Source organism: Rhopilema esculentum, chromosome 1 (assembly GCF_057945365.1).
Source record: "Rhopilema esculentum isolate cy_ngs chromosome 1, ASM5794536v1, whole genome shotgun sequence".
In the NCBI taxonomy this organism is placed as follows: Eukaryota; Metazoa; Cnidaria; class Scyphozoa; order Rhizostomeae; family Rhizostomatidae; genus Rhopilema; species Rhopilema esculentum.
The window spans coordinates 2,064,538-2,080,482 of record NC_142815.1 but is presented as its reverse complement, the minus strand read 5'-3'; the positions used below and the strand labels follow the sequence as shown (position 1 = coordinate 2,080,482).

Below are 15,945 nucleotides of genomic sequence, written 5' to 3'. Positions count from 1 at the left end.
TTTAAATCTAACAAGAACTCCATACATACAAAGTGAAGGTTGGTTCATCAATTGACGTGTCATGCAGTTTGCCAAAATGAGCAAAGTAAATTGAAAGTTTTGGCCCCATTTTGTGTGAAAGGTTTCAGTAATTCTTGTTTCTTGTTCCGGTAGCTGTGATAGATTTGCACGAAGAGTCATATTGTAGAAATCAATAAATCAATGGAACTTAATTTTTTTGTATGAAATGAATTGGAAACGGAAATCGTAATCATTACACTCTTTTTTATAAGAACCAGTAAATTTAAGTTCAGGCTGACTGTTCTTACTTTTTACGAAAATCTGAGGCTGGATTGTTCTTGATTTGTTCTTAAATTAAGAGGGTGTAAGCAGTGCTATTGCTAGCTTTTTCACTCTAAGGAGGTGTTCAGGCCTCATTTGCCAACAAAGTGAGTGAGACAGCCTTAATTTGCTGACAAATTTGAATATTCACTAAAAAAGCACCCACACATAGCTAAAAATCCTCGATTTGGAGAAAAAACGTTGTTCAAAATTGCATTTTGCAGAAGCTCAGCCTCAGCTTGTTCTTAATTTGTTCTTAACTTTTAACCAGTTTTGAGGCTCGTTTTCTTATTAAATTGTTCTTATAAAAAAGAGAGTGTATTGTGAGATATCGCTTTGCAGCGCTGCCATTATGAGCAGCAACAACGACAGCACAGCAACAACCACAAAAGCAGCTGCCTGCAAATATTGCTTGTCGAGATGATGTTATGTAAGTGTATGTGGAGGGGTTTTTCTCCAAAATCGAGTTCTCTATTGTCAGCAAACAGAAGCCTGCTTCTAGGATCATTACAAAGATGGAGCTCAAGCAGTCAGGAGGAAAAAAAGTATGTTTCTTTCGCATATCGACCCTCGATTGGTCTACAGCGCCAAGCGCTCATCGCTTGCTTGCCAAGGCTTGCCAAGCGCTCCTCGCTCAACATGATTGAGTGTATGACCGTTGCAGGGCTTGCGCCATGAATTTGAAATTAGGGGGGGGGGCAAGGCTTAAAATGTAGGGAGCCAAAGCTTCTTACCCCTTTTATTGCAGCCTTAAAACTACTTGCCTCGCAAGAAAGTTGGACGGGCCCTGATGAGATGCATACATAGAATCAGCCTGGTTAAGAAAACCGAAGTTTGAAATTGCACACCGAATTAGCAATTCTAGTTTTATGTATAAACTTCTTTTTATATTTTATATACTTAATAAAACATGTCTGCATATACAGCGTACGGTGGATGTGAAATTTTTGCACGTAGGCTTAGATTCTGTCCAGAATTTTCAAACTGGCCAATATAAAATATATTGAACGATACTGAAAACTACATCCGTAGGTGGACGCTGCTGATTAGATCTTCTTATCAGTTATTGGCCAAGCAAATAATTAAGACAATTAATTTACCAACCTCAAAGAGAAACCATGTGCGATCTGTTTATAGAGTGGTTATGAGTTGCCAAATACAATTCATTCCAACAAGTTTCTATTGCTATAGAATGATTATTTTCTCGCCAAATATAACAGCATGACAAAATTGACCCTGAAACAAACGAAATTTATATTTGACCTAAACAAATTTAAACTTAATTTGGCATTTTTAACCGTCTTACCCAGGGATGGATTTAAAGGGGGTATAGGAGGTGTAACCCCCCTTCCCAATATTCCTGTGTCTTTCAGTAAATTTTGCTTCCATTCAGTAAAAATCATTTTTGGAAATCAGTAGTTATCGAACAATGCAAAACTTCTACTTTGTTTATCTTCTTATTTTCTATATCCTACAGTTAAATAGCAAATTTTGAAATTGGGCATCCTTATTCAGTGACTTGAAGGGCACAGCACCAAAATCCAATTATTATTTAACACAACCCTCCAATAGTTGTCACTTAAATCTGTCCCTGGTCTAGCCTTTCTACTAAAACACTGATAATTAAAGTATGTCATTGCCATTGCCATCAAACCACAATCACAAACTAACATTTGACAGAACAACTTGAAACATTGTTATCAATGCACAAAAGCATTCTGGGATTTTGTCTTGCCACAGATTCTAGCCAAAGTTTTCAGAAAAAGATGGTCACCAAAAAACTTGTGCACATACTTTCATGTTTATCAATACATCTGCCAGGTTTAACTGTAGACAAAACTTGCCAAAATATGTCTGGCCAGATCTAGTGGCCTTATAGGAACGTTATTATTTGGCAAAAATTGCTGTGGTCCCTATCTTGTGTCTTTTGACTTTCCATTGTTGGTGTTTGTTCCAATCTTATTCAACGTGCAGAGAACATGGAGCAAGTGAGAGAGACAGTGTATTGCTTTATAACTCTGATCTGAACTGAACTCACATACAAATTATCATACTTATATACAAAATAAATGTGCTGCATAATGATGTGTTGTGATAATGTAATGATGCTGCAATGGAAAAGGAAAGATCTAGACTTGGGAAGAAGTCAGCATGACATAGATGTGTGAATGTGTAAACAATGGTGAAGGGAATGTCCTGTGGTAGGTGATGCAGTGAATGACGTAAGTTGATGTCATGGCAATGGCATGATCGATGAAGGACTAGGAAGTGCGTGTAAAATGGCCTAAGAAGAGTCACTACAGCCTCACTGCAGAACTGGTGCTTAGTTAGCCCTGGAATGCAAACAGGATGCACAGATCTGCCTATGTGACGAACCATTTTAGAACTGCTGTTCTTTAAATTGATAGTTTAGCCTTTTTCTCTATGAAATATTAGAAAATTGGTTTCAAAAACCAACAGTAAGTTCAACAATTAAAAGAGTTTTGTCTTTTATGATCAAAGCCTGGAGGACAGAAGTTTTTTCCAGTTATAACAGAAGGAGAGAATAGAGATCCTAGTAATGATTATAAAATTAGCTCCAACTGAAGGCAGTTGCTCTTAATAGCCAATCTTACTCTTCTGTTGTGAAGCTATGCCAGTGCAGGTTTTTTAAAAGAAATTTTATAATGCTTCTGTTTATTTTAGGCCCAAGACTGGAATTCTGTTGATGAACATGGGTGGCCCAGAAACAACTGACGAAGTTCACAGTTTTTTATCAAATTTATTTCATGATGGTGATCTTATCCCTCTCCCTTTTCAAAAGTAAGTACTTGCATTCTTTGTTACCAAAATATCTGACAAAAGCACAGAATAGCATGCTTCCACTTCTCCATGCTACTTGCGTTCTATTTATTTTTGTGTTACACACAGGGCTGCCGAGATAATTTGGAGAATGAGGGAAATAAAGTGGAGAATGAGGCCCATGCGAGTGAAGCGAGCAGACAATTTTTGCGACCATACCCTTAAAATTAGCTTAAATTTATCCATTTGCCAAAAATGTTTTTTTGTTTAAGGGCATATTATGTTACTTTTATTTAATTTTATTTCAAAGCAGAGTTCATTACTTTATGAGGCACCCTACACCTCAAGGCCCTGGGCAATTTGCCCTCCTTGCCCCCCTCTCGGCAGCCCTGGCTTCATAATGCATTCTGAATACAGGTAATAGCCATTCAATGTGGAGTACCCCTGCCCCACCCTCTAGGGACTCTCAGAAAACACTATTGTTGCATTTGGGTGACAATGGTTTTATTACCCTCGGTATCCATATGCTTGTGTGCTGCATTCATAATTGGAAGTGCCTGAAGTACAGTAGGTTCCAGCATATAAGAAACCACTTTTTAAATTGAGGCCTCAGAACATTTCTTGTTTTAAGATTCTTATATATAGGTTACAAATTTTTTAAATAAGCAACTAAGCTTTAAGTGTTTGACCATGTTTGGTTATGCAAAATCATGTTATTTATTATTAAAAGAAGCATAAAATAATTTATTTCCTCTGAAAAAGTTGTTTTAAATTAGTTTTTAGGATACGGTGAGATACGCTGTGGAGACAAGAGGTAGAATACAGTATGACGGATCTGAAAATAAGGAACATTTCAATTTCAGACCTAAAATTGTCTCTTATAAAAGGAGCCCTTTGGAAAGAATTTGAGGCTGGTTTCTTATACAAGGGGGTTTCTTATATGCGGGAACCTACTGTATTGTCCTTAAACTGTTTTTTAATTTTTTATCTACTGTTGGTACATAGACTGAGATGGCCCTTTACCTAATTACAATTTTTTTTTCGTACAATAATTATATTAAAATTTATATCCAAAATTGACAAAAGGAAACATTATATATACAAAACTGATTAAAGAACAATGTCGATTTCCAGCAATTGTATAAACTAATAAACTTTTACAATTAAAAATACATTGATGTATATAACAAAAAAGGTTTGATCAATTTATTGTTTAATTGATATCTTATGGTAAGATTCTGTATTTGTACTGCTATCAAAATGATACGTCATGTTACTATAGGTCTGGGAAACTTGTGGCCAGCAGGTGACATCCAGCCTTTTGGGAATTTGTGTCCGACCCGCATCAGTGTGTACTCAATCAGAACATGATTGAAAAAATGTTATAAACATATGATATGATATATTTTGATATATTATATATATTATATATTCAGTTATATATATTTTGATATTCATGCTAAACAATTGTGTCAATTTTGTTTTGAAATCGCACCATTTTTGAGAATACTTTTGTAGAAATATTTTTCACTGTACATACATACACCATAATTTCGAAATATTGACGTCATGTCTCCTGCTCCCTGCTAACCAGTGGCAGCTTGTATAAATTAGTATAAATTATTGCATTTTACATGGGGAGATAATTAACACTGCACAGAATATAATTATCATTAAATGTATTCTCCAGCTCTCCAGCATGCTTCAGATTTCTCATGCGGTCCCTTTTTTCAATTAATTGTCCACCCTTTTGTAACTATGTGTATTACACTGTATTCATTAGTGACGAATCTAGCGTGAAAAATCTAGGAGGGCTAGCAGGGGACCAGCTTTCAATTTGAGGGGCCGTTTCTCTACGTGAAAAGGGTTTTCAACAGAATGCAAAGAAGGGTTTTCAACTCTGTTTGGGCTAACCTTGGGCACCCCACCCCAAGAAGCTGTCTTGTCAGTGGCAGACACTTGGGGGGGCGACCGCCCCCCCAATACTTTAGAGGAAAATGTTCTTTTGTTTTAAAACAATGGGAAATGTGACATCACTTTATTAAAACAATAGGCTTGCCCCCCCAATATTTGACCAAGTGTCCGCCCCTGTGTCTTGTGATGATATTTAACATATAACATATATATAACAAATATAGAATCACAAAGTAAAAAATGGTTGTCAATAATGAAATTTTTCTAGTTGCTTCAGGAAGGAATCAGAATTTTATTAATGTTCACCTCAAAAAGCTTATCAGGGTCCCTAGCTTGTCATAAAAAGGCAATTAAGATCGCGTTGAGCAAAATATAAGATAGCTACTCTAGCCTGCGTCACAGACCATCACCACCAGGGAGGAGACTCTCCTTCTTGGTGGTAATGGTCTGTGACGCAGGATGAACTACACTAGCTATGACAAAAAACAATTGAACAGCTATGAAAGAAAATTTGATTTATTAATAATAACTTTTGTACAAAACTGAGGGGCCATGCAAGGGGCCAAGTACAATTCTGCAGGGGTCATGGCCTCTCTGCCCCCTCCCCGTAGAAACGCCACTGGTATCGTTAAATAATTTATTTTCTCTCAAAAACCAGGTTTCTTGCACCTGTCATCGCAAAACGAAGAACCCCCTCAATACAAGAACAATATGCAAAAATTGGAGGTGGTTCTCCTATTAAGAAGTGGACACACATCCAGGGTGAAGGAATGGTGAAAATTCTCGACCAGATATCTCCAGGAACAGGTTTCCTCTCATTCAACCATAGTTCTGTTAGTTATATACGATAAATGTATGGCCAAGTTGTTTAAAGGCAGCCTGCCCCCCCCCCCCCCGTGATTGGCTAATTCGAACGTGTAAGCCTCGCTTTAAAGATAGTGAAATAAGGTAAATAGTCGTCCTCAACAGGGGGTCCTACACTTTCGGCGTGGTCAGTGTAGTTTCATGTGATCTTGGCGACGGTTATAACCCACTGTTGACGAAACCTGTTTTCACATCAGTACGAGACGGCCCTGTTCACACGATACCGGATTCATTTCATATCGGATTCACTGACCCAATCCGATACGAATATCAAGCTCTGTTCACACGATACCGGATTCATTTCATATCGGATTCACTGACCCAATCCGATACAAATATTAAACTCAGTTCACATGATACCGGATTCATTTCATATCGGATTCACTGACCCAATCCGATACGAATATCAAGCTCTGTTCACACGATACCGGATTCATTTCATATCGGATTCACTCCTGTTTACACGGTGATGCTACGCCTATCCGATATGAAAAGCGATTCGATACAAAATGAATCCGGTATCGTGTGAACAGGGCCGTCTCGTACTGATGTGAAAACAGGTTTCGTCAACAGTGGGTTATAACCGTCGCCAAATCAATATTGATGTGCAAAATCAGTAAATTCAGTTACAAATTTGCTGAGATATGTCCACAAGAGAGAAGGGCCCTTCCCCATCAAGTCACTGTACCATAAATCCTCTTATTCGCCTTATGCTGGCAGAATCATATGCGAGCATAGTCTTCTGCGGGCATAACCATCTGTGGACATAACCATCTGCGGGCATAATCATCTGCAGGCTTGATCATCTGCGGGCATAATCATCTGCGGGCATAACCATCTGCGGGCATAACCATCTGCGGGCATAATCATCTGCGGGCATAATATTCTGTGGGCATAACCATCTGCGGACATTGCCATCTTCAGGTATAACCATCTGCGGGCATAATCATCTGCGGGCATAATCATCTGCGGGCATAACCATCTGCGGGCATAACCATCTGTGGACATAACCATCTGCGGGCATAATCATCTGCAGGCTTGATCATCTGCGGGCATAATCATCTGCGGGCATAACCATCTGCGGGCATAACCATCTGCGGGCATAATCATCTGCGGGCATAATATTCTGTGGGCATAACCATCTGCGGACATTGCCATCTTCAGGTATAACCATCTGCGGGTATAACCATCTGCGGGTAAAACCATCTGCGGGCATAATCATCTGTTGGTATAACCATCTGCGGGCATAACCATCTGTGGGCATAACCATCTGCGGACATTGTCATCTTCAGGCATCACCATCTGCGGGCATAACCATCTGCGGGCATAACCATCTGCAGGCCAAATAATCTGCGGGTATAATCATTGCCTTTGTCTGCATTTTTAGCACCGCACAAATATTACATTGGATTCAGATATGTTGACCCCTTGACAGAAGATGCAGTTGATGCAATGGAAAGGTAATTGGCTGAAGTTTACTTGTTGCTTTGACTTAGGAAATTAGCCATCTATATCAATATGTTACTAACATGCAATAAATAATACCAAATAATTCAACCTTCGTTTAAATAGATTCCAATGTCATCTTTGTCTATCAACAGTCTCCTTTGGCCTCCTCATCCTGCCTCCTCCTCTGCTCCATGCTGTTTCCCCATTTAATGCCCCCTCCTTTTGCCCAGTCTGCTTTGTCTCTCTCTTGATTCCTTCTCTTTTCATTTTCTCTCCCCTTTCCTTCTTCTTTACCCTCTTTGCCTTGCCCATCATGCTGTCCTCTTTCCCGCTTCTTCTTCTCCTTCTGTCATCTTTTTGGTCCTTTAACTTCTATCCCATTCCTACTCGCACCTTTTGTCTCTTTGCTGCCTGGTCTTATGCTCCATCTACTGTATAACCTTTTCCTGTCCCTTTCATATTTCGTTTTATCTCTTCATCTTTCCCTTCTTCTTTCTTTCTTCTTTCGTTTCTCTTTTTCTTTCCCCTTTTTTCCTTCTTTTTCCTCTTTCAATTCTTTTTTCCTTTCTTCTTTCCATTCTTTTTTCCGATTTTCTTTCCATTCTTCTTTCCCTTCTTCTGTCCATTCTTCTTTCCATTCTTCTTTCCCTTCTTTTTTACAATTTTCTTTTCCTTCTTCTTTCCACCTTTCTCTCATCCCCTCTGCTAACCCTGCTTTTTTCATTTTCTCCTCTCCCTTCCTGCCCTTCCTATCCCGATTGCTGCACTAATCTTTTTTTCATTTTTCCTGCCCCCTTTCTACTCGCCACTTTTTCTCTTCATGTTCCTTTCTTTCCAGCCCCCAATCCCTGCCTGCTGCTCTTGCCCTCTCTTCTTGACCTCTTTATCTTCTTTCCTATTTATTTCTACCCACTGCTGTCCCCTCTTCTCCCAATCTCTTCTAGTTTATCTTCCCTTCCCCTCACCTTCCCCTTTTTCTCTGCATCTTTCTCTCCCGAAATCTTTCTTGTATCCACTTCCTTTTTTCTTCCCCCTTTTTCTTCCCCTTTTTCTACCCCTGCTGTCCCCTCTTCTCCTAATCTCTTCTGGTATATCTTCCCTTCCCCTCACCTTCCCCTTTTCTCTGCATCTTTCTCTTCCGAACACTTTCCTGTACCCACCTCCTTTTTTCTTCCCCCCTTTTCTACCCCTTTTTCTACCCCTTCTGTCCCCAATTGTCCAACCTCTGCTGGTTTATCTTCCCTTCCCTTCACCTTCTCCTTCTTCCTGCATCTTCCTCTTCCGAACCCTTTCCCGTACCCACTTCTTTTCTTCCCCCTTTTTCTACCCCTTTTTCTACCCCTGCTGTCCCCACTTGTCCCTACCTCTGCTGGTTTATTTTCCTTTCCCCTCACCTTCCCTCTTTTCCTACATCTTCCTCTTCCGAAACCTTTTCTGTACTTACTTCTTTTTTCTTTCTCTTTTCTAGACCTTTTACTACTCCCAAGCTTTAGCCTCTTTCATAATTCCCTGGATGATTCAAAGTCTTTATAACTAAACTCATCAGTCAATATAGACTTGACATAAAAAAGATCTTTCATTTATTTCCAATGCAGAGACGGCATCGAGCGTGCAGTGGCCTTCACACAGTACCCACAATACTCTTGCTCCACCACTGGTAGCAGCTTGAATGCTCTCCATGGCCACTACAAACGAAACAACAGTAAGGCGAAGATGAAATGGAGTGTCATAGACCGATGGCCGACGCACCCAAAGCTAATCAAAGTAAGTTACCCGGCTTCTGCGGGCATAATCATCTGCGGGCATAATCATCTGCGGGCATAATCATCTGCGGGCATAGTCATCTGCGGTCATAATCATCTACGGGCATATTCATCTGCGGGCATACTCATCTGCGGGCATAATCAACTGCGGGCATAGTCATCTGCGGGCATACTCATCTGCGGGCATAATCAACTGCGGGCATAGTCATCTACGGGCATAAATATCTGCGGGCATAAACATCTGCGGGCATAATCAACTGCGGGCATAATCAACTGCGGGCATAATCAACTGCGGGCATAGTCATCTGCGGGCATACTCATCTGCGGGCATACTCATCTGCGGGCATAGTCAACTGCGGGCATAGTCATTTACGGGCATAACCATCTGCGGGCATAATCATCTGTGGGCATAGTCATCTGCGGGCATAAATATCTGCGGGCATAATCATCTGCGGGCATCGAGATCTACGTTCTTTGGTCTTCGTTTATTTAAGCCATATCTCATTATTTAAGTGATTTTTCATGTCATCACCCCAGCCATTACGGTCGTTCTGTCTATCTATCCTACTGCGAAGCTAGCTTTTCATGTGAGCAGTTTTGCATCGCAAGAATACTAACCAATCACAAGCCGTTATTTTGATGGGTGGCTTGACAAGTTGGGTATACGCAGTCCTTTTATATGGACACATTACCTTTAAAGGTGCTGCACAGAAATTTTGTTAACTATTACGATTCGCGGGACGCCTCGCGTTAGCACTAAGTTTCCGTCAGATTGGCAGGTGTCACCGCTGCGGGATGCCTCACAGTTCAAAGGAAGATGCGTGTCATTGAAAAATGGTAAAAGCAGTTTTTTCTTCGCAATTTCCTTGATCAAATTTCTTTTCACCTATTAAATGTTACGTCTGACTGAAAATATTCTTATTTTGCGCTTAGTTGGCACTTTCCGAAAAACCAGCTGATATAATGTCCTTTGGGTCATCTAATGCACAGTGCTACTTAGATCTATTACAATTGTTTTACCCCCGGTTCTATTTGCAGGCATTTGCTGATTCAATTAAAGACGAACTAGCTGTATTCGCGGAACAGGGGGTAGAAGACGACGTAGTGATTCTTTTTTCGGCCCATTCGCTTCCAATGTCGGTACGTTTTCGTTGAATTGGTTTTCTACCTAGCACGTGACTATGAAATTTTTGGTCATTTTTATCTTCTTCGGTAAATTTTTATGTTAATAAATTTAGATTTTACTTCTAAGTTTACAGTTTTACTGTGTCGGTAAACTTTGACCCGGCAGTCCATAGTGCGGAATTCTCCCTAGTCAAGGTATGCCACTGTATAATTTTATATTAAGAAATCATTTTAATTATTATAATTTTTATGATTTATTTTGCCCTAATACAGGTTGTTAATCGTGGAGACCCATACCCACAAGAAGTTGGTGCAACTGTACATAGAGTAATGGAAGAGCTGAACTTCAGTAATTCTTACAGACTGTGTTGGCAGTCAAAGGTGAGATAAAGTAAAAACCTTCCAGGGTACCACGTCTCTGTTCCAAGCTACATGTCCTAGAAGGTGTGCCAATAGGACCAAAAAGTGACAAAAATGATCTTCTGTTTATAACTTTTGAACCAGAAATGGGAAAGATATAGGATATGGCACAACTTGAAGGTCTTATAAATAGCTAAAAGTGACGGGAGTTTGGGCGTGTTAGGGCGTTGCACCTACGTCACTGTGACGTTAGAAAGGGCAAAAATGAAGATTGCTTATAAGAAACTGCAGATTGTGGTACCAAAATAAAAGGAACTATGATGCCTGAATTTTCTCCTTTTTTAAATAGCTGTTTTTTTAAGAACAAGAACTTTTGAAATATAATAAATGTTAAAGCAGTTTCTCAGAAAGAAGGTAGCTTTCGACATATTGACTCAAAGATTCTGTTCTCTTGAAGTTCATAAATTCCTGCAATAATGTTTGATTGTCAAACCCGGAATGCTCATATTAATTATCATAGTTCGAAACAAGTCAGAGAAAAAATTTTTTAAACGCAAGGATTGGAAAAAGATTTTTCCCTTCTCTCCTCCGCATCCACTTATTTTTTGCCACCGCAGCTGTCTACAACACTTTATTCCCGGGTCTATGGTTCCCAGGGTAGGATTTACGGAATTTGGTTCCTTCTCAATTTGACATTTCATAATAATCATTTCTTTACTTATGTTTCAAGGTTGGTCCTGCTGCTTGGCTTGGCCCTCAAACATCAGAATCGATTGAAGGCCTAGTGAAAAACGGTCGAAAAAATATCCTCTTGGTTCCAATTGCTTTCACATCAGACCATATTGAAACTTTGTTTGAGCTGGATATCGAATATGCGGAAGTTCTTGGGAAAGAGGTAAGAGTTCTTGTAAACAAAGTTTTTGTTGGAAAATAAGAGAGATCTTGGAAAATGTAACCATTATTTGAACAAATTTTTGAAATTTTTTTAAAAAGTTTTTAAAGGACAAGTGACACGCTTTTGGCGCCAATTTTTTTTCTTCTTTTAACTTAAAGTAAAATGCTGTATGAGAGTGTTGTTGAAATATTTTTCCTTTCTGATTTCATTTTCCTACTTAAAAACCCTTTTCAAATTATGGCGGGAAATGAGTCACGTGACACCGTGACGTAGATTGTGATAATTTGCTATTGCTGCTACTGCTATACAGTGCAATATCAACGTTTACAACACGCTTCTGTTCTTCTGGACCTGTCGCGTTGTGTTTCGTAAACTCTCTATTAATGACAGGAAAATTCCGAGTTATCACAATGTACGTCATAGGGTCACGTGGTAAAAAGCAAAATCGCGCCCCCTGCGCCCCCTGATTAGAATTTTTTGTTCTAAACCAGGAAAAACTTACTTCTAAATGATGATCTATAAGTTAATGAAAAGAAAAGATAGGGTGAAAAGTGTGTCACTTGTCCTTTAAAAAGAGAGAAGATAAGAATTCTAGAGACGTGTAAGAATTCCTGGTTGAAAGGATAGAATTTTGAAGGTAAATGAACTGTGTTGTTGATGAAATGAAAACGTTTCCAATGAGCTATCCCCCGTCTTTGCAAACAAAATAATGTGAAAAAAACCCAATCGTTACCAGACTAGCTTTTCTTCTTCAACAAGGGTTCATAATTCATGTTTTTGTGGCGCTGGTCTTTCAAACAATGTAAGCAAAGAATAATATTTATCGATATTCACTAAATGTCTGCTTGCTTGTTCTCTATCGAATCACTTTCGCACGTTGTCTGACAGAGAGCTTGGGTAGTAGTGGTCAAGTCCAATGTGCATGCTCGTTGACTCCAAGACGGGGGGTTGTCCCGAGTATTGTATTCAATGATTTCAGTGAGTATATACATGAAGAACGTCTCCGTATTTCCAGCACATTATTTTCGATCATAAAACGACTCTTACATTTCTATCGGTACCCCTAACATTAGAATTTCCGGAAAAATGTTGTCATTTATAACAAGATGTTGGAAACTATACAAGCTTATAATATGGATAATCTACCATATTTATACAAGCTTAACAAAGCTTAACAAAATTTCAAAGGTTAAAAAAGTTACACTACAGAAGTTAAAAAAGTTACTAAAAATCTAGCTTTGTGTCCCTGCTGGTTGCTTTAAATCTCAAAAGTGATTTTTCAGTGTGCAAGCTATTGGGTAAGTTATTAAAAATCTTTGCACCCTGGAATAAGAACGTTTTACGTCCTGTTTCTGTCCTAACTTTTGGAATGACTACACTTTTGTTGTTCTTGCGGGTATTCTAATTATTGATGGACATCGAGGACTTGCTAAGGCTTACTAAGACTTGAAAGACTAGTTAAGTTTTTTTTAGTTCAGTTTAGTCAGTAGAGTTAAGTTTAGTTAAGTTTAGATAAGTTTAGTTAAGTTTAGTTAAGTTTTGTTTAAATAAGTCAAGTTTAGTTAAGCTGTGTTTAGTTAAGTCAATTCAAGATATGTTTAGTTAAGTTAAGCTAAGTTAAGTTTAGTTGATTTAACTTAAGTTAAGTTATTTGATTAAATCAAGTTTAGTTAGCTGTGTTTAGTTAAGTCAATTCAAGATAAGTTAAGTTAAGTTAAGTTAAGTTGAAATAAGTTGAGTTTAGTCAAGTCAGGGTAACTTGCGTTTAGTTAAGTTAAGTTTAGTTAAGTTAAGTGAAGGTAACTTACGTTTAGTTAAATTTAGTTAAGTCAAATCAAGGCTAGTTAAGTTTTATCAAAATGGCTTGACCTTTATTTGTGTCTATTTAAGGTTGGGGCCAATGTTAGAAGATCAAGATCGATGAACGACAACACTCTTTTTATCGAGGTTTGTTTTAACTCTATCAATTTATTCCTTGGCTCTTTTAACAACTTGACAGGCAGTAAAAGACCTAATCACTATTCTTGTGGAACACCTTTCAACTTCACTTGAGGCCTTGTTCTTATTTTACCGGATTCTGATATTCAAACAATCTTTACGTGGTACAAAAGTTAATAATGGCTTTGAAGAAGCAAACATTTTGAGTCATATTAAGCTTTTTTTCTGACAAACTTCAGAGAATAAAGCAACAGACAATAGATCGAAAACTGTTCTCTAGTATTACTTGATTGCTAAGGTGTTGACTTGGGTGAAGTAGACATGTCGTATGTTTGGGGGTCGGCTCAGGTGTATTAGGATGTCTTGATGTGGGGTGGGGTGGCGTCTGGTTGAGGCTAGTGGCATTTGGTGGGGTAGGGTAGGTTGACGTTTAGGTAAACCTTTTTAGCTCAGCCCAGTAAAATATATTTTTAACCACAATACTAAAGGCAAGAAAAATAAATACCCAAATCTGGCAATTGCGTTACCATATTAGGCAAATGCTTCTCCAAATAAGACAAAACCGTATCCAAGTAAGGCAAATACTTATCCAAATCTAGCAAATGCGTTATCATATCAGGCAAATGCGTATCCACATAAGGCAAATCCGTAGCCAAATAAGGCAAATCCGTATCCAAATAAGGCAAATACGTATCCAAATCTGGCAAATGCGTTACCATATTAGGCAAATGCTTATCCGAATAATGCAAAGCCGTATCCGAATAAGGAAAATACTTATTCAAATCTGGCAGATGCGTTACCTTATTAGACAAATGCTTATCCAAATAAGGCAACTCCGAATCCCAACACGGCAAATACGTATTCAAATTTGGTAAATGCGCTCTTTCAGGTTATGGGGTGAGAATTAAACAATTCTCAAAAATAGATTTTTTGATGAAATCATGTTCAACTCGACTGTTGCATATAGTTTTTATCCTGAGCTCTAGCCCCTTGAATAAAAGAGTCTTAGGCCTAGACCCGTCTTAGGCCTGGACCCGTTATTTGTTATTCTATCTTCATAAAACTTTATCATCTCCATTATAAACCATTTTTTGCAATACCTTTAGGCCATGGCTGATGTTGTGAAAACACATTTACTTTCTGGCGATTCAAGTTCTAAGCAGCTTCCACTCCGATGTCCTATGTGCATAAATCCGAAATGCAAAGAAACAAAAACTTTTTTCCGTAGTTTTTCATTTAAGGATATATAATAGCCTTGTTTTCATTAATGATTTTTTCTAAGAAGCATCGGTTGTCCGGAAAAGTTACCATCTTAGTCACATGCTTATCCAAATACGGCAAATACATATCCAAATACGGCAAATACATATCCAAATACGGCAAATCCGTATCCAAATACGGCAAATCCGTATCCAAATCTGGCAAATGCGTTACCATATAAGGAAAAGCCACCGAACTTTGATAATAATTTGTTACTGCGGGGCATGTGTTTTTGTTAAGATTTTCTCAGTTTAGGCCCATTTTCAAATTTTTGAAACCCCTACCAATGCGGGCTTTCACTTCAAATTATTGAATTGTGGTTTTAAAGTGACCGATAAATATTTTGGGGCTATGCAAAAAGCAATTTTTTATTCGCAATTTCATTATTTTAATTTATTATTCGATTGCGTGTATGATAAATTTTTTCACGAGTCTCAAAAGAAATAGTTTGGCTCAGTAATTTGTGAGATCCTTTTTTGCTGTTGTTTTCTATTTTTTACTTTGCTTTAAAAGGTAGCTTTTAGGACGCTAAAAAGCGGCAGACCATTAGCGTACCCGCAGCAAAATGCGTTGTACCCGCAGCGTACCCGCGGCGTAGGATATCAAAGACTTCAAGTACTATTTTCTTATGCGGCAATGACATAGAAGAATCCCTGGACGGGCCTTCATCGTACACGCAGCAAAATGCGTCGTACTCGCAGCATACCTGCGGCGAAGGGTACCAAAGACTTAAAGTACTATTTCTTCTTCGGCAAAGACAAAAAAGATTCCAGGTCTCATTGAGGACTGCCACGAAGGGCCTTCAGCGTACACCCAGCAAAATGCGTTGTACCCGCAGCGTACCCGCGGCGTAGGATATCAAAGACTTAAAGTACTATTTCTTCTTCGGCAAAGACAAAAAAGATTCCAGGTCTCATTGAGGACTGCCACAGCATGCCTTCAGCGTACACGCGGTACAAATGCGTTGTACCCGCGGCATACCCGCGGTGAAGGGTACCAAACACCTGAACTATTTACAAAGAAGAAAGCCAACAAAACAAGAAAAGAGTGCTTTTCAAAATGAAACATATTTTATATTTGATATGCAAATAAATTTTACAATAAAGAGTCTAATTAGAAAATAATATATTGAAACGTTGAGAGTTTAAATCGGATATTGCATATCCTAGCAATTTTACAACGAAGCACAATTTGATACAATGTCCACAGAATACTATGGTCTTGATATTAAATTTGATTAAAATATTAAAATAACATGTACAACTAAACCGCAAC

General features: G+C 38.6%; 1 protein-coding gene across 1 annotated transcript; it reads left to right on the top strand.

Moving 5' to 3' along the window:
• Positions 1 to 706: 706 nt before the first annotated feature.
• On the top strand, positions 707 to 14,808 carry LOC135690227 (ferrochelatase, mitochondrial). Its single transcript, XM_065207727.2, has 10 exons — positions 707 to 866; positions 3,007 to 3,123; positions 5,675 to 5,823; positions 7,268 to 7,340; positions 8,925 to 9,093; positions 10,131 to 10,232; positions 10,491 to 10,598; positions 11,308 to 11,472; positions 13,363 to 13,419; positions 14,517 to 14,808. The coding sequence occupies exons 1-10, from the start codon at positions 742 to 744 to the stop codon at positions 14,658 to 14,660; spliced, it is 1,209 nt and encodes a 402-aa protein (XP_065063799.2). The 5' UTR covers positions 707 to 741; the 3' UTR covers positions 14,661 to 14,808.
• The last annotated feature ends 1,137 nt before the right edge of the window (positions 14,809 to 15,945 follow it).